Source organism: Bufo gargarizans, chromosome 7, assembly GCF_014858855.1.
Source record: "Bufo gargarizans isolate SCDJY-AF-19 chromosome 7, ASM1485885v1, whole genome shotgun sequence".
In the NCBI taxonomy this organism is placed as follows: domain Eukaryota; kingdom Metazoa; phylum Chordata; class Amphibia; order Anura; family Bufonidae; genus Bufo; species Bufo gargarizans.
The window spans coordinates 11297486-11317512 of NC_058086.1; the positions used below are offsets into that span (position 1 = coordinate 11297486).

At 43.7% G+C, this 20027-nt stretch overlaps 1 protein-coding gene across 4 annotated transcripts in view; it reads right to left on the reverse strand.

The window, feature by feature from the left end:
- Positions 1 to 121: 121 nt before the first annotated feature.
- Positions 122 to 20027, reverse strand: part of LOC122943759 (centromere protein P) — a 400675-nt gene continuing 380769 nt past the window's right edge. For all 4 annotated transcript variants that reach the window (XM_044301759.1, XM_044301758.1, XM_044301760.1 and 1 more), the window contains exons 7-9: positions 13042 to 13121; positions 10840 to 10931; positions 122 to 715 (exon numbers count right to left, since the gene is read on the reverse strand). In XM_044301759.1, coding sequence (XP_044157694.1) covers positions 582 to 715; positions 10840 to 10931; positions 13042 to 13121 — 306 coding nt within the window. In that variant the 3' untranslated portion in view covers positions 122 to 581. The remainder of the gene's footprint in view (positions 716 to 10839; positions 10932 to 13041; positions 13122 to 20027) is intronic.

Sequence of the window (20027 nt, forward strand, 5' to 3'; positions counted from 1 at the left end):
AAAGTTTGAATTATAGGATAGCTACCTTCTGAATGGTGGCACCAGGGGTACAGCTTTCTTTGCATTCTTTGGAAAAATAGCTAATTTGCATACTCTGGGTTATATATTTTTAGATATGGTATTAATAGCAGTTTTAAAAGTAGTTTATCCTTTCAGTTTCTGGTCCACTGGTAAGTAACTCTCCAGTCTCTAATCATTTGCTTTATGAGAGGGGGCACCAGAGGAATCCCATCACCAATGGACTGTGTCCCTGTAGCTCCAGACCTTTTCTGTACCTTACTGCCTTTTCTAACTTGATCCACCAGTAACACCTAATGTGACTGATTACTGTTACCAGAAATGTGTTGGAGAGTGCATGTTCTGCTGACTCTGACATCTGAACCATGTAGAATTTATTTGGATGTTGCTTTTCTGTATTTTCTCCTTTTAGTATTTAAAGATTGTATTTATTTTCCATGTCTTCATAAATGATGTACAATGTGCCATATTTACTGTACATAGAGCATGACTTGTGTATATGGTTTATAAAGCAGATGCAGCTACAAGGTTTATATTCAATAAAATGTTGGGAGAACTTTCTTCTAGTTGCTGGCTTTCTTCATGCAGAATGACTGAATGATGTTCTCGATGGTTACTTGGAGACCAAAGGCTTGAAGCAGGGTTTTGAAGTTTACGGCTGCATTTTCCACTACTCCTGTTTTATCGAGAGCCGTTGCTGTAAAACAGATTGTACAACGCAGTTATCGAGGTGCAGAACCTATGCCGTCTCTACAAAGCCTCCCACATACGGGCTCATTTACAGTCAAGGTGCACACATCGCATGATGTCCTCCCCTCTGCTGTTTCATAAATATTACATCCGTCACATCGGAATTTAGCCACAAATGTTGCCTAATACAATGGTTGAATAAAGATACAAGTCCATCCAGTTCAGCCTATTATCCTGCAATGTTGATCTAGAGCAGGGATCCTCAAACTACGGCCCTCCAGCTGTTGCAAAACTACAACTCCCAGCATGTCCGATCAGCCTACAGCAGGGCATTGTGGGAGTTGTAGTTTTACAACAGCTGGAGGGCCGCAGTTTGAGGATGCCTGATCTAGAGCGGCAACTTCTGGCACTCCAGCTCTTAAACTACAACTCCCAGCAGCTGAGCAAGTGTGCATGCAGGGAATTATAGTTTTAAAACCTCTGACATGCCAGAGGATGCTGAACCCTCATCTAGAAGATGTACAAGAAATCTTCATGATACTGGGTCTGCTGATGAGTGATGCCACAGATGGCTCCAACAGATTGTTATACCAGGCTAGGAAATTAATAGCCAAATACTGGATTAGATCCAGAGTACCAACTAAAGAAAAGTTTATGAATCGGGCTAGAGAAGGGAGTATATCACAAATGAACAGACAAGAAATTTGGGTCCATGGATGACGCCACCAGGATTGCCTTTCAGGCAATTGCTGCACATTCAGTTGGCAGTACTTAGAAAAGACAGGTTAGAATGGTGTTGCCCTAATGATGAGGGGTGAGATCTATAGTCTAGGTGCAGTGCTGTTTGGGATGGGGGACACTGGGTATGGTGTGGGTAAAAATATTTATTTACCATGTGTTTGTTTGCTATAATTCACTGACGATATACCCAAATTGTGTTTCTGTACATGATAATGTTATTTGTGTAGCTGTTTGAAAGAAAAAAATAATAAAAATGATCTGATTAAAAAAAGTAAACATTAAAATGAGATATATATATATATATATATATATATATATAATGAAGAAAGCAATGTGGGCAGCACCACTATCCGTATTGTGTAATGGGAGTGCCAGCGGCTGAGTCGGCGATCCACCTCCAAATAATAGAATAAAGAAATTCCGCAGCACATCCACGTAGTAGAAAAATAAAAGGACTTTATTCACCCAGCGTGCGACGTTTCAATCCTCTCAATGGGATTTTCCTCAAGCAGTGACTGCTTGAGGAAAATCCCATTGAGAGGATTGAAACGTCGCACGCTGGGTGAATAAAGTCCTTTTATTTTTCTACTACGTGGATGTGCTGCGGAATTTCTTTATTCTATATATATATATATATATATATATATATATATATATATATATATATATATAATTTTATACTATATTCTTAGGTAAAAAAAAAATCCTCCCTGACTCAAAATCTGGCAATGAGATTAATCCCCTGGATCAACAACACTTTCCAGTAATCTAGCATCTATTCCCTGTAATACTGGTGCTCTCAATAAATACATCCCGGCCCTTCCTGAACTCCTTTATTGTACTCACCATCACCACCTCCTCAGGCAGAGAGCTCCATAGTCTCACTGCTCTTACCTCCAGCCGTAGATGCACCATTGTTACAAATATATATTTACTCTAATATAGTTATAGTCACAGTCCTGGGGATGAATAGATGATGGGAGAGATCTCTGTACTGACTCCTGGTATATTTATACATAGTAATTAGATCTCCCCTCAGTTTTTTTTTTCTAAAGTGAATAACCATAAATCTGATCTTTCTGGATATTGTAGTCCACCCATTCCAGTTATAACCTCTTTTTTTTATCAGATCATTTTTATTAGTTTCCAGTGTATATCACAAAGAATATAGGCTATATCTGTTACATCAAGGAGTAAGTCTCAACAATTACATGTACATCTACAAACATATTATGACATGTATAATGCCCTTTTGAACATTAACTCCCTCCCCCCCCAAAAAAAACTACCCTCTTTCCCCAATTCCAGTATTGGCTGCCTCTTTATCCCGTGATAATATTTAATCGCACACAAACTGCATACCACTTCTAATATGTCAGACCATTGATCCTTCGAAATTGTACCTACATCCTGTTCCCATTTATGCATCCTGGTCAGTGGATGTGACGCTAGGTGTTTGTCAAGCAACAACTGATATACCATGGATATCAACCCACTCCCCTCCTGAAACTTTAAAATTTAACGCTCTATTCCTCTGTGACATCATAGTACCATTCTTTATCATAGTCTTATAAGCGTGTCGCATTTGCAGGTATTGGTAGAAACAACCTCTAGGAAAACCATAGACTTCATGAAAACTAGCAAAGGCTCTAAACACTCCGACCTCTAGGAGATGTCTCATTCTTATCACGCCTCTTTCCTTCCAGTCGTCAAACCCTGTCAGGGAACTGAATTCAGTCAGAACTGGGTTGTGCCATATTGGGGCATATTCTGTAACCCCTCTTAGGCTACTTTCAGCCTTCAAATGGAACTCACAAGCGGCCTCGAACGCCTCCGTACAGCCCCAATGCATTCTGAGTGGATGCGGATCCGCTCAGAATGCATCAGTCTGGCTCCGTTTGGCCTCCGTACCGCTCACCAGGCGGACACCCGAACGCAGCTTGCAGTGTTTTCGTGTCCGCCTGGCCGTGCGGAGCCAAACGGATCCGTCCAGACTTACAATGCAAGTCAATGGAGACGGATCCGTTTGACGTTGACACAATATGGTGCAATTTCAAACGGATCCGTCCCCCATTGACTTTCAATGTAAAGTCTGGACGGATCTGTCTGACTACAAATTGGACTTAGACTTTTTTCTGAAATATAATGCAGACGGATCCGTTCTGAACGGGTCGGATACCATCGTTTGCATTATAGGAGCGGATCCGTCTGTGCAGATACCAGACGGATCCGCTCGGAACGCAAGTGTGAAAGTAGCCTTAGTTGTTTGATATTTTGCCAAACTAAATATATTGTACGCACTGTGGGAATGTTGAATCTCTCTGATGTCATTTCTACCCCTCCAATAACATCATTAAATACCGTCCTTTTAGGTGATACCTGAGAATCTGACTAGTTATATCCATGGCCCCCAACTTTAACCATCCCTTAAAGTGCTGACTTTGGGCCGCCAGATAGTATATATCCATGGATTGGGAACTGCTAGGCATCCTTCTGTTTTAGAATACTGCAGGGTCTCGCGTTGTATTCTAGGTTGTCCTTTCCGCCATATCAAGTCCCTAAATATTGAGTTAGCTGCCCAAACCTATCAATAAGAGACATTACAGCAACTAAGGATGTGGATGTGTTACCCAGAAACATTGCCACCTTGTTGTGTACTGTACCATAACGAAACCCCTGTATAACAGGAGACTTGCGCACTGTAGCAGCCAAAGGCTCTATCGTCAGAGCAAACAGCATCGATGACAGAGGACATCCCTGCCGAGTGCCCTATTGCTATTTAAATCTCATGGACATGCCCCCATTTGCTCTGATTCTCGCCTATGGGCTGGAGTACAGTACTTTCACCCAAGATATAAATCTTTGCCCAAACCCCATATGATTACGCGTGCACCACAGAAACTGCCACACCACACTATCAAAGGCCTTGGCTGCATCCAATGAGAAGATGGCCCTATCTCCCATCTTATCCGCTGGTATCTGTAAACTGGTAAATATTGATGGAAGTGGATTTTTGGGGCATAAACCCCGTCTGGTCTGGATTAATAACAGATAATATAACTTTGGATAGGTGCATAGCCAAGGCCTTTGCTAGGATCTTGACGTCTGTGGTCAACAGTGAAATGGGCCTGTAAGAGTCTGGCAGTTTTGGGTCCTTTCCCAGTTTGGGGAGAATTACTATCACTGCTTCCTGCATAGAGGCAGGTAAATAACCTATCTCCAATGAGTGATTAAACACTTTCAACAGTTCAGGGAGTAATGTATCCGAAGGTTTCTTGTATATTTCAACAGGGAGACCATCCAACCCGGGAGCCTTATCATTAGCCATTGATTTCACAGCCTCCTCTAATTCCTCCAATTGTAAGGGGGCGTCCAAATGGATGCAGTCCTCACGTGATCCGATTCTGAGCATGATGTCTTTGAGGAGTACAAAGACGAGTACGATCAGCCCAGGATTTCCACAATGCTACTAGTATCCTGTCTAAGCTGTCCTTTCGAATCCATTAACCCCATAATACATGTAGTTCCCTGCTGAGCTTTTGATATCATAGAAAGCATGTGTCCCACTCTTTCCCCTTCTTCAAAAAACTTCTGCTTATAAAAAAAGTATTTTCCTCTCTGCTGCCTGAAGGAGATAGCATCGCAGTGCTTCCTGCGCAACACGCAAACTAACACCTTTTTCATTAGATGGAACCTTAGTAAAAGCTTCTTCCGCTATCTGCATTTCTGCATGCATCCGGACATCCATTTCCCTGGAACTAGATTTAATTCCACTGATGGATTTAATTAATATCCCTCTCAAATAGGCTTTCACTGGCCTCCCATACTGCATGTACTGAAGCCGAGTCCGTATTAATCTTAAAGTATTCCGGTATCGCAGCTTTCACATCCACTATTCCCCCCCATGAGTGTCAGCCAAAAGGCGTTAAGTTGCCATACTCTGGGGCCAGGCCTGGTGCCCCCCCCCCCCCCCCCCCAACAAGTCCAACTCAACACACAGTGGTGAGTGATCTGACAGTGTTCTAGCCTAGGTACTGTTAAGTAGTCGGACCTGCATACTAGTGGGTACATAAGTGAGTTTGCCAGTCCCAAATCCATTCTAGAGAAAGACGTATAAGTGGACGAGAAACGGGAATATCGTTTCTCCCCTGCATGGGCTTTCCTCCATATATCTGTCAGTCCCACTTCCCTTATCAATCTACCGAATAGGGTTTCTGTGCAAATCACATCTCCTGATGTCACCTTACATCTGTCCATTTCTTCATTTATCCAAGTCTCCAACAATCAAACTCGGAATATCGGGATATTCTGCCATGAATTCCAACACCATGCTCAGAGGTACTGAGGTATATGGCGGAGGAATATAAATCGCCACCAACACCATTCTAATTCCATTTATCTCACAATAAATGCATACAAATCTTCCCTCTGAATCCACAAGTTCTCTCAGACATTCAAACCGAATATTTTTATTAACCAGTACACTAACTCCTCTGGAATATGCGGAGAAGACAGAGGGTACAGAATAGCCAACCCAAGATTTCTGAAGTAGTTGCGCTTTTGATTTTGTCATATTTCTTTCCCGTAAACAACAAATGGCCGGTTGGTGTCTCAATAAGTACTGAAAAATAATATGCCGGTTGGCGACCTCCGCCATTCCCCGCGCATTCCAACTAAGCACTTTTATCAGTGACGCCATTACAAATCTTTGGTTTACGTAAATGTCTGACAAGTGTCCCCCTAATCCTACCTCTGTAATATTCCTCCATCCACGTTAGCATGCCGATACTGAAATGTACCCTCCCCCGAAACTAAAATACAATCGGATTGAGCAATAATATTCTCATAACATAGGGCCAACAAAAAAGGCTTTGCCCAACATTTTCTGCAACATACTCCAGTACAGCTCAGTTGCGAGCAAAAGACCAGCACCAGAGTGCAGATGAATACGTAGAGTGCCATTACGACACCCGATTAAATACGACTCGGGGATGAGTAGTACAATTCCACTCTCCTATCCTATATCCACTATCCTATCCTATATAAAATAGTTCAATACCACAACATAACACAGTGCATTTTACTGCAATTTCCCCTCTATAAAAACTCTTAATAATCGTACTGCAACGTCAAAGTCCCGGATATTCTAACCTAAGGACACATTCCCCCTGAGATACTTCGCGTCAGAGGTAGCGGGATTCCCGACAGTCGAGATAGTCCCACTCATTCTCCTGACGCCAGGGGATCATCTAGAAGGTGACGCAAAGTCCGCCGACAGGTTTGTGGACTCCAGCCATTGCACCACAGCATTAGGTGTATCGAAGACGTAAACCACTCCTTCCGCCATGACCCTCAGCTTAGACGGATATAACATTGAATATGGTAGCTGGCGCTCCATCAGGCGATGTTTCCCTTCCACGAATTTTGCTCTTTTTCTTTGCACCTCTGCTGAGAAATCTGGGAAGATGAACACTTTCCTGCCATCTAGTAACATATCCACGTGATCCCTTGCTTTACGCAGAATTGTGTCTCTATCTTTGAAATGCAGCAACTTAATCAGGATTGGTCTTGGAGGGGCCCCTGGTAGTGGGGATCGGAAGGGCACCCTGTGAGCTCTTTCAATAGGAAACATATAAGACAGAGAGTCTTTCCCAAACTTCACAATCGGGCCACTGCTCAAAAAAGACCACAGCATTTGCTCCCTCCTTTCTCCGGCATGCCCACAAGACGCAGATTGTTCCTGCGAAGCCTGTTTTCCAAATCATCGGCCTTGCTTAGATAGGAAACATCATGGGCAACTTTGCCTAGATCTTTCCTTAAAGGAGGTACTTTATCTTCCAAGCAGCTGACCCGATCTTCCACTTCTTTAATTCTCTCAAGAGACCTTCCTTAGATCATGTCTGATGAAGAACATATTTTCTTGCAAGCTCCCCATTTGAGTATTGAAGGAAACAAGTGCATTGCTGCAGTTGGTGACAGCTTTAAAGACATCTGACATGGCAGGCTCATTCATTTCTTGTGCAGGCCCTGCACTGCCATCTCCACCAGCGGCCGCCATGTTTATTGTGGCCTCTCCATCAGCCCCCTCACTTTCTATATTTTCTGGGCTTTTTATACTGGAGGTAGGAGGGGGGTGCACCAGAAGCTCTGTGCCTCCCCTCTGTAACTCATTTGGGGCACTTGTGGCAGCCATTCTGGCGAACTGCTCCTGGTGCGCCGCCATCTCCTCTGCTCTCACCCCTGCTTCAGCGCCATCTTGCTTTGCCCGCATGGCACGCCCGCTCTCCTTCGCTTTCTTCTCCTTCTTACTTTGGAGTGTCATGAATTTGGTTCCCGGCCTGCCCAGCCTCCTGTAAGTGGTATCGCTCTTCTGACGGCTTGTATCACTCAGTGTTTGCTGGATGCAGGAGGATTTACAGGAGACTCGTCCGGGAGAGTGAGTTTCAGCGTCCTCTCACATGCCGCGCCAGGCTCCGCCCCCTTCCAGGAATTACTTTAGTTGCCCTCCTCTGTACCCTCTCCAGCTCTGCCTTGTTCACAGGAGCCCAGAACTATACAAAGTACTCCATGTGTGGTCTGACTAGTGTTTGTAAAGTGGTAGGACTATGTTCTCATCACGGGCATCTATCTGTTCTGTTGGAACCTCTGATCTTAACTGTAGCAACCAGTGTCAGACAGCTGCTGCCAAGGTAAGGGTACTTTCACACTGGCGTTTTTCTTTTCCGGCACTGAGTTCTGTCCTAGGGGCTCAATACCGGAAAATAACTGATCAGTTTTATCCCCATGCATTCTGAATGGAGAGCAATCCGTTCAGGATGCATCAGGATGTCTTGACTTTAGTTACTGCGGTATTATCTCCGTCCAAAATTATGGATCAGTTGCCGGAATGCCGGATCCGGCTTTAATTTACATTGAAATGTATTAGTGCCGGATCTGGCATTAAAAATACCGCAATGCCGGATCCTTCCTTCCGGTCGGCGTATGCGCAGATCGGTAAAAATGTGAAAAAAATATATAACGGATCCGTTTCTCCGGATGACATACGCATCCGGATCAGTCTACAAATGCTGTCCGTTTGCATGCAGGTTGCCGGATCCGGCAGGCAGTTCCGGCGACGGAACTGCTTGCCTGATCACTTTGCCGCAAGTGTGAAAGTAGCCTTAATTTCAGACAAGTAGCCTTGATTTCAGCCTTAGTTTCAGACAAGCGTGTTCATTCGTTTTCAGCATTATTTTCGGTCTTGAACACTGCTCTTTTGACGCGGACTTGCAGAATTATAATGATTTATAATGTTGTGGGTTCCTGCCTGAACTCTACTGTAAGGAACTGCACTGACTGCTTTATGTGAGTACAATTCATTACAGTGGAGGTTGGGCAGGAACCTACAGAATTATAAATCATTATAATGCCTTGAGTCCATGTCGGAAGAGGGGCACTTAGGTCAGGAAATAATGCTCACACACGAAGTTCCAGGAATGAACACGCTCGTCTAAAACTAGCCTAAAATTCCCAAACCAAGACAGAGATTTGCAGTAAGAGTATAGGTGTGCTCAACCCCGCCACACCAAGCACGGACCACTCCGAGAACCACAGCGTTACTTGAATATAGAAAAGGAAAGGTCCAGCTTCGTATAAAAATATTACCTTTATTTTTCAGTGCAATTAAGAGCCAGTTACAGTCCAGTCTACGCGTTTCGGATCAAAGACAATATCGATCCTTACTTATGACAATACGTATATTGTCATATGTATTGTCATGAGTAAGGATCGCTACTGTCTTAGATCCGAAACGCGTAGAATGGACTGTAACTGGCTCTTAATTGCACTGAAAAATAAAGGTAATATTTTTATACGAAGCTGGACCTTTCCTTTTCTATATGACAGAAATTTGTATGCTTAAATCTGAAAATACAAAGGATATCTAGTATATACCCATTTGCCTACATTGTACTGCACATTGGTTGTAGCATCAGCAATGAAATTCCGGTCTACAATGTGTGAGATGAGTCTACCTTCCCTCGAGGAGCATCCCTCATGGTATGCTTAGAATGGAGGCTCTGAAGCATTAGTCCACTTTCAAACCTGGCAAATTTGGGATGGATTTTGCGCTGAAAATCTGCAATAAATTACAATGCAATGCTTGAAAGGGACCACAGTGGTGGTCAATGCGTGAATCCAGTCCTGTAGGTACTTGGACTGCTGGCATGCAGGGTCTGTGTACGTGACAGTGCTTTGTGCGCATCCACCCTTTGCCTCAGGCAGCCCTCTCCACGTGTCCTGCTATGGGAAATGTGATCATTGCTGGGGTAGGGGGGCATCCTGTTTCCCTGAAGACGCTATGGATTTAGCAAAACTTGGGTGAGGAGGAGGGAGAGAATACTTTGATCTATTTTAATTAGCTACAGTCACAGTGCGTTTGATGAGTCACTGGTCAGTGCAGATGTGCCCCGAAAGCAAGGATGACTTAGAGATACTTGTGCTGCATGTATATTGTATAAATGGGGCTACCTAGTATGATTCACAGCGTTCACACTGTAGTGTTATGTGGTCATATTAGGAATCCCAATGATGGATGGTGCTGGAAGGAAGTTTGTGCCTGTTGGCAACGACAAATATAAACTCCATTAATTATCAGCCCCAACGCTCACACGATTTAGAGTATGTTTGCACATGTCTGTTTTGGCAATTCCCATATGTACTTGCAGGAGGATCCAAGGTTGACTTTCAGATTTCTGCTGTGGATCCGCTGGCTGTTCTGGGCGACTGCCGCTTACTCTTGTGGATTCTTTTTTCTTTTCCACGACGCAGACAATAATCCATGAAGATTATTTTAGGGAGCATATGAACAGGGTTACAAAATCCCATTCTTCAGCATTGGAGGTCACATTCGAAGAGAATCTTGGCGTGAAACCAGAAACACCTTTTCAGATGCCCAGACAGGGTGCAAGGGTTAAACACGTGTCAACGGCCCTCCAGGTCCAGCATCGAGCTCTCTTCTCCGCCCCCGGTCCCTGCAGGACGTGCCATCTACACACGTGTCATCGCTCCCGGCCAATCAATTACCTCCGTGGTCGTGTGCAGGACAGCACGTGACTGCGGAGGCCATTGGCTGACTGGCAGTGTGCATGTAGATGGCACATCACATTTATTGGTCAGTGGTGTGCATGTACTGTACATGTCAAGTCTCACTTCCAGTCCACCAGGGACCGGAAGCAGTGCTGGACCTAGAGCACTGGGGAACAGGTTTTTACTCTTGCACCCTGTCTGACCATCTGAAAAGGGGTTCCTGGCCTCCATACCCCTTTAATTACACCTTATTCATTGTCTACCATGTTACATTCTGATCTACAGAACCAGATAGAAAAGTTGCCGAAAAAGGAACGCCTTTACCTTGTTCTGGTATCTTTGGTAATAAATCCAAGACCGGTGTCACAGATCCGTCCTCATTTATAGTTATTTTCCATACAAGTAGCAATTCACACCTGTACCAGAAAAAGAAGCAATGAAATTCCAGGTCACCTTTTCTACAAGTGAGGAGAAGGCTGAACACCGCAGAGTCCAGTGACCACAGGTTAGATTTCTGCAACACAAGCATCATAAGAATAAAGGAGAATGCAGAATTAACATTACTGCTTAGGCTACTTTCACACTAGCGTTTTTTGAGGATCCGTCATGGATCAGCAAGAACGCTTCTGTTACAAAAATACAACCGCATGCATCCGTCATGAATGGATCCGGTTGTATTATGTCTTATATAGCCAGGACGGATCAGTCATGAACACCAGTGAAAGTCAATGGGGGAAGGATCAGTTTTCTATTGCGTCAGAGAAAACGGATCCGTCCCAATGCATCCTATGACGGATCTCAATAGCGGAATTGAAAATGCTACTGCGAAAGTAGCCTGTGCTGTTTGGACCACAAAAGACTACAAACAGATTTTACAACCAAGAATGTGAGAATTAGGCCTTACACTTGGGCTTCGGCTTCAGTGGTGATGTGGGCACAAGCAGCATGTCACCACTGACGCCAGTTATTGGCTGCAGTGGCGTATGTGATCATGCCCATGCACTGACAGATGTAAACAGTGTGGAGACCAGAAGATGTAGACAGCTGGGCGGCGAGGAGCAGGTATGTATAAATTTTCTGTTTCAGGAGGCAAGCTGCATTAGATAAAATGTAATTTATTTCACCTATATTTTTTTTTGCTAACTAAAATGAATACTCATGCATATTCTTTGTTTTATTTTCTGATTGTAGATTTTTTACATTCTATTTTCTGTACATGATTATGGGGCAGCCATCTTGCCTGAACTGTTGTTACCAGCATTCAGAGATATGGCTTGCAGCAGCCATATAGACCACAGGAACTTGTAGTCTGCAGGCAACCCATTGACTTCCCTGGGAGAGTGTTGTAGGCCTGCTCTGGGAACATCACCTATTGGGAATGGATCTTATGTACTTCCATACACTGCTCTCTGTACTTCTCGATGCCAGCTAACCTTGACATGTGACTATTCGGCCAATCACTGGCCACAGTGTTCACCCGCTAAATCCAGTGACCGAGCAGTTACATGTCCCATGTCGTCAGTGACCAGGAAGTAAAGACCAGCAGGGGCCCAGGGAAAAGTGGTAACAAGAGTCAATTACTTCTTTTATACAGAGTGGCCCGCAAAAAAGTAGCCCGCCTCCAGTGATAGTATGGCAAGATGAACGAGCAAGTGGATTGTTTTTTTTTTTTTTTATAATTACCCACAAGTCACAAAAGATGCTGAAAATGGCCACAGTTTATGAATCTTAAGGCGCATCGGATTGTGTTGGCTGGTACTGCTTGCAGCTCTTCAGCAGTGATGCTGCAGAAGAAATAATGTCCTGCTTTTTCCAACAAGATGGGGCAACATGCCGCACCTCACAGAACTCAGTGGCACGGGTTCATGAACTGCTTACAGAGGAACGAACTGTGAGCAAGGGGTTATGTCCACCACGGTTTCCAGACCTGTCCACATGAGATTTTTATCTGTGGGGAAATTTAAAATAAAGTGTCCGCTAACAATGGAGGAACTCAAGGAGAACATCACAAACACCATCCGCAGCATCAGCCAACACAATCCAACGTGGCCAAAGATGCAGAGACGTGAACGGGGACAACCTTCTGCATCTTTTGTAACTTGGTAATTAAAAAAAAATTAAAAAAAAGAATTTGCTTGTTCATTTTAGGCGGGCTACTTTCTCGTGGGCCACCCTGTATTAGATCATTGAGTGTTCCATGATTTACCATTTATGGTGTATACTTAGGACAGGCTGTCAATGTGTCATGGATGGGAATCTGGTCACCAGGACCCCCACTGATCAGCAAGGCTGCAGCACACCCCTCCATAAAACTGAATGGGACTGAGATGCAGCACCAGACATGACTACAGACATGGATGGTGCTGTGCTAGATACCGCAGTGAAGGGACTCCTGGGGGTGCCATCACACACTAACGGTCTACTGTAAGGATACATCTTCAATGTTATATCCCTACTAGAACTAGATAGATCCTTCCCAGTGTGAGAATACTTACAGGAAAAGAAGACTAGACTTATTATACCTACCTAGGGAGGGCTGGGTTAATCAGAACCATGTAATCTGCAGAAGGTCCCATAGGAAGTCCAACAGCGAGTGGATACTTGTCCTGTACAGAAACACAGGATGGGGTTTAGTTAGCTTATACCGTATATTGAGAATCATTCTCCTTCATTAGGCAAATAAACATGTATCACAGCTACAAAACTAAACTGACATTACATCTGAGCTTTTATCTTGATGTGCATAGATCGATAGAGGTCAGAGATCTGTACTGGGGCACCCAAGACCTCGTGGTTCCATACTGCTGTGCCATAGGCTCTCTGGGTGCTGATATATGCCGCTCTATGTCAACTGATTAACTATTATTTTCTGCTGTATTCATTAAAAATAAAATGCCCATATGCCTCCATATCGGTAAAGCCGGACCCTTTAGGAATATGTAGGTGCTACTTTATGGCTCAGTACTACTGTGTGCTTGTGTGAAGCCATAAAACATTTGAATGCAATTGAAGGCGAGGCTGACGAGGTCTTCTCTTGAACCAGATTGTATATCTGACTGCACTTATGTTATATAGCCTTCGTATGGTTAGCATCATAAGGAGAGCAATGACATGAAGGAGCAAATTAGGGTTGTTCAGTATTAGGAAACATAGCTGCTTTCTTCTAAAGATAGCACCACTCTCCTCAATGGGCCGTTTCGTGCTGCAGCAGTAAGGCTTTTGACACTGTCCCACATAGAAGACTTATCAATAATTTTGAGTCTTTGTGCGTGGACTCCCATATTGTTTAATATCTTTATCAGCGATATTGCAGAAGGCCTCAATGGTAAGGTGTGTCTTTTTGCTGATGACACAAAGATATGTAACAGGGTTGATGTTCCTGGAGGGATACACCAAATGGAAAAGGACTTAGGAAAACTAGAGGAATGGTAAAAAATCTGGCAACTAAAATTTAATGTTGACAAGTGCAAGATAATGCACCTGGGGCGTAAAAGCCCAAGAGCAGAATATACAATCAGTGATACAGTCCTAACCTCAGTATCTGAGGAAACGGATTTAGGGGTCATCATATAAGAAGACTTAAAGGGAGTCTGTCACCTCCATATGGCCATATACAGTGTTTACATGGCTCTGTAGCACACCTATACAGGATTGTAATGGTACCTTTGTCTTTAGACTTGCACCAGCAGGAAAAACGAAGTTTCATTCATATGCAAATGAGCACTCGCAAGGGGAGGAGTTCAGTGTGTAAGTGCCCAGGGGAGGAGTTCAGTGTGTAAGTGCCCAAGCTGCTCTGCCTTCTTTTCACTTTACTCCTCCCCAGCCTCTGACTTTGCCCTTCCTCCAAGTCCGGACCTATCGATGAGGCAAGAGACTTGGAGGGCGGGCAAAGGCAGAGGAGGAGTAAAGTGAAAAGAAGGCAGAGCAGCCTGGGCACCTACACACTGAATGCCGCCCCTGGGCACTTGCGAGTGCTCATTTGCATATGAATTAAACTTTGTTTTTCCTGCTGGTGCAAGTCTAAAGACAAAGACAAAGGTACTGTTACAATCCTGTATAGGTGTGCTACAGAGCCATGTAAGCACTGTATATGGCCATATGGAGGTGACAGACTCCCTTTAAAGTTAGGCAGACAATGTCATAGAGCAGCAGGAAATGCTAGCAGAATGCTTGGGTGTATAGGGAGAGGCATTACCAGTAGAAAGAGGGAGGTGCTCATGCCGCTCTACAGAGCACTAGTGAGACCTCATTTGGAGTATTGTGCTCAGTACTGGAGACCATATCTCCAGAAGGATATTAATACTTAGGAGAGAGTTCAGAGAAGAGCTACTAAACTAGTACATGGATTGCAGGATAAAACTTACCAGGAAAGATTAAAGGACCTTAACATGTATAGCTTGGAAGAAAGACGAGACAGAGGGGATATGATAGAAACTTTTAAATACATGAAGGGAATCAACAAAGTAAATGAGGAGAGAAAATTTAAAAGAAGAAAAACTACCACAAGAGGACATAGTTTTAAATTAGAGGAACAAAGGTTTAAAAGTAATATCAGGAAGTATTACTTTACTGAGAGAGTAGTGGATGCATGGAATAGCCTTCCTGCAGAAGTGGTAGCTGCAAATACAGTGAAGGAGTTTAAGCATGCATGGGATAGGCATAAGGCTATCCTTCATATAAGATAGGGCCAGGGGCTATCCATAGTATTCAGTATATTGGGCAGACTAGATGGGCCAAATGGTTCTTCTCTGCCGACACATTCTATGTTTCGTACTGCAGCTCAGCCCCATGTACTTGAATAAAGCGGAGATGCAATATCAGACGTGGCCCGAGAGTGGCACTGTTGGAGAAAAGCAAACATTGTTTCCATTCTCGTAAACCCCATTTAAGAATGCTGATCAAAAATGAAGTTGTAAATCCACATTTTCAAAGCCAATTTTATTTATTGCATAATTTCACTCATTTAACAAAGCCACCTGAAGGAAAGCAGAAATTTTGTTTGGCATTCAATGGTATCTGTCAACTTATTACAATACTGCAAAAATCAGCATTCATTTGCAGTATTGTACAGTTGCACTAGGTGGCGCCGTAGCCTCTTTGCAGCTCACACTTGACCTCATTGTCAGGCACGAACAATAGGTCTTTTGGTAGAAGCTGAAGAATTCTGCTTTGAGCATTTGAACAGATGTTCGTGTATGATGTTATACTGACAGTATGAAAGTGTCTAACTAATCACCCCTCTAGGGATGTTATACTTTCATTGTGTTGATCAGCCAACAGGTAATTGGATGCAGCCCACTGGAAACCACAATGTGTCTGGACAAGTAACAGCAAAATCAATGTAACAACAAAAATACTAAGAAAACGTCATATCCAGAAACTAACAATAATTATATAACATAATAGGGCAGATTTATCCTAGACCGGCAGCGGACGCCTCACCATAAATTAGGAGCAGCATCAAGCAGCCGTGCACCTATACTGATATCTACGCCAATGTTGTCTTCTCCCTGCAGCATGTAAGCACATCCATACTGCTTCCCCCCTCATCTCCTTCAGGCTGGCTGAAATCTCAGCCAAATGAAGGGGTGTGGGGCATGCTTTAACATCTCAGGATCCAATTGAGCTATAGCCATGGCTCTTTCTTGGGCTACAATTGAGCTATCTTGGTCTTGTTTGAAAGCTGACAATCTAAGCTTTAAAAAAAGACCAGGATCTCGGCTAGCTGCCATAAAACTGGAGATACATGGGGTCATTTATTATGACTCCCTAAGTTGGTTTTTGGCATAAAAAGTAGAACAGTCCCATTTTGAGACTTTTTAAACTCCCGTGCGCCTGAATTTAGATGCATGCTGCATTTCTACGCTGCACCCACACTGGGGAGTGGCATCAGCCCCAGTAAATTCACTAACATTTATGTGAGTTTTCTGGAATAAATGACACTTGAAACCTATTCCAGTCAGGGGCTGGAGTAGATTTCCATCTAGGTGCACAGACAGGTGGAGGATGCGCCTAATTTATGACGAGGCCGTTAGAACAATAATTATATAGAATGATGTTAAATAAAGGGGTTAACACATATCACACACTGATAGTATATTGCTAGGATATGCCATTAATGTCACATAGATGCGGTTCCCCCAAAGTGAACGAGGGCGTGCTGCTCAAGCGTGGTCGCCCTTCATTCACTTCTATAGGAGTGCCGAAAACAGCCGAGTGCCAGCTTTAATATTTTCAGAACTCCCACTAGGGTGAATGGAGAGGTGGCTGCACTTGCGCAGTACGCTTGCTTGGTTTTTTTACGGAACTCTCATAGAAGTGAATGGAGAGAACCCCATGCATGCGCATTCTGCTCTCCTTCACTTTGGGAGCCTTGTTCTAATTGTGGTTCCTGCATGTTTCTGACATTGGTGGCATATCTTTGCGACATGCCACCAATGTGTGAGATAGGCCAACCCCTTTAAGTCAAAAACTGTCCAACATATGTCACTTTTCTATTACCGATGTTGCATTCCTGTCTTATATAACACAGCTGGTGCTCAGGATGTAATGTATGCATATTAAAGGGGTTGTGCAGGTCATATATATTAATGACTTATCCTCAGGATAGGTCATCAATACCCAACTGGCGGGGATTCAACACCCAGTACCTCAGCTCCATATGAGTGCTACTAACTCTTCATTGCACTTTGCTTTGGAAGTGCAGTGCAATGACAAGTACTCGCTCTGTTCACTTGAATGGAGTGAGTGCTTGTAATTACACTATACCGCCGCTCCACAGGAGACGATGCGTAGTGCAACGACCAGAATGCGGCGCACACATGGAGCTGATCCGGACCCCCGACAATCAGATATTGACGATCTATCCTGACGATGGGTCATCAATATATATGTTTCGACAACCCATTTAACTTTTCTCCTGAAAATTTCACTTTTTATTGTAGATTTGGATTTATGTCTGAAGTATAGTTGGTGCACAACTCAGGGGAAGTGCATTTTAACCCCTTAGTGAAAAGACAAATTTTAGCCTTAAAGGGGTTGTTAGACAACCCCTTTAATTCCTCATGGATTTTTAAAGTGATACGAACTATATGTTAAAGTTAAGAGTATTGCCATCTGTATCTTGTGTCTCTCAATGGTTGCACTTAGATGAGGTTAACGTAGCCTGATCTGGCTGAAGTACACTCGATGTGTTTTATGAGCCGACATCAAAGATATATATTTTAATATCACTGAATAAACTTGAAAGAGAACCCCTCTGTCTTCTGGGTTTAATTACAGTAGGAGAATATAGAGTTTTGGAAATCAAATGTAAACATTTTACCTTCCCAAGGTGTGTTCAGACCCCCCTCAAATCCTGCATTTATCTACTACAGTTCTGTGCAGAATTATTTTTTCAGGTTACAATCAATCTTAAAGGGAACCGGTCATCTGGATTTTGTGTATAGAGCTGAGGACATGGGTTGCTATATATATGTAAATGAGGCTAACATTTCTGGAGCCCAGCCACGCCCACTGTGAAGGAGCCCAGCACCGCCCCGCATACTCTGAATCTGCTTCTTGCTCCCCTACGTCACAAAGCTAGATCGGCGTTATCTCGCGATGCGCAAGCTAGTGCATGCGCAGTGTGGGCATAGTGTTCCTTCCCTGTGCTGGCATCAGCCTCAGGGAACGAACTGCGCATGCGCTAGCTCGCACATGGCGAGATTGTGACGCTCTAGGTTTGTGACATCGGGGAGCAAGGAGGAGATTCGGAGGATGCGGGCGGTGGTGGGCTCCTTCACAGTGGGCGTGGCTGGGCTCAGAGTCCGAGAACGCTGGACTCCTCTCTGAAGCATGGAGGAGACAGGACTCATGTAAGGTTCATTTACATATCTATAAAATCTTTTTTTGACACAATAAAAACACACAGACTGGATATTGCGGACGTGCTAGCGGCGATCTAGCAACCCATGTCCTCAGCTCTATACACAAAATCCAGGTGACAGGTTCCCTTTAAGCCTTCAGGCAGGCGTATAATACTTCCGTGTGCGCAATGGACAGCATGCGGAAGGCTCGCCGGCCCATTAACAAAGGTTCAATTCTCCCAACTGCAGCATGGACTATTCCGGTCTATATTAGGAACCTAACTCATTCAAGTGTACAGTTGTGCAACAAAAAAAATTGGACGTACACAGACATCTACACCAAATTACATACGGTATGTACGTTTATATGGACATAAGTTGGAACAGCTGTCTGAATCAGACCTTAGGAAGTATTTATATCTCTTTCTTAGTGTCCTGTGATTCTGAAAATTGTAATTAGGTGTGAATGAGCATGAATGCATTTATGGGGTGGAGCTCCTAGACTTGTTCAGAAGGGGCTTTGACCAATCATAATCGCTGTTGCTCAGAAGTGGATGTGCGGTCACATGACAGATGAGTTGATTGCCAGCTTGTAGTGGAAGCTACACAACAATCAGGGCTGGTCTTAGGTGTTCAGGCGCCCTGTGCGAGCTAATCTTGTGGCCCCCTCTCCCCCCTTCCCCCCACCTAAACATACACAAAGAGGAAAACAATCTTTGTAACAGTTTTTTTTTATTACATAATTTAAGTGCAAACAAGTACAATCATACCCAGTGTCACCCATAGCCAGTCTCCTGCCCCCTATATATATATATATATATATATATATATATATATATGTGTGTATGTCCATATATGGAGTGAGTGCTTGTTTATTCTAATTTAGCTACTACTGTAGACTTGTTTATAGCTTTGATAGCTAGTGTACATCCATACACATGACAGCTGCCCCAGCACACTCAGCTCTGCTATATCACTATATATGATAGCTGCCGCAGCACAGCCAGCTCTGCTGCATCTATACACATGACAGCTGCCCCAGCACACTCAGCTCTGCTATATCTCTATTTACTGTATAGTAATGCTTAGAGATATATAGATATAGCAGAGCTGAGTGTGCAGGGGCAGCTGTCATATAGAGATATAGCAGTGCTGGGTGTGTTGGGACAGCCGTCATGTGTATAGATGTACACTGGCTATAACAGCTATAACAGAGTCTACAGTAGAAGTCTCATATTTTTTCAGTCAATGGCTATGCAGCTCTTATAGCTGTGTGGGTAAGTGCTTTGCATCTGATACAGAAGGTCGTGGGTTCGAATCCTAGCAGACACATCTCTCCCTCTCCTGAAGATGGCAATATAGATGACTATGCCTGGGATTCGTCGGATTCAAATCTCCTAAATGAGAAGCGTGCAAGTTGTGACACAGGCAAGGCGTCTCGCAAACCCCAAAGGCCGACCCTGACAACAGTGATCAAGGGTCATTCATGGTCCTATCCAGTGCCATAACTATAATGGTTGCCACAGTCACATTTGTAGCTGGACCCACAGGCTGGATGCAGAAAACCCAGATTATGAGTACTTTGTTTTTACTTTTTGTAGAAAGCATTTTAAACTGTTATTTTAGGTACCACTTGGGGGGGATATACAAATTTTGACAACATTT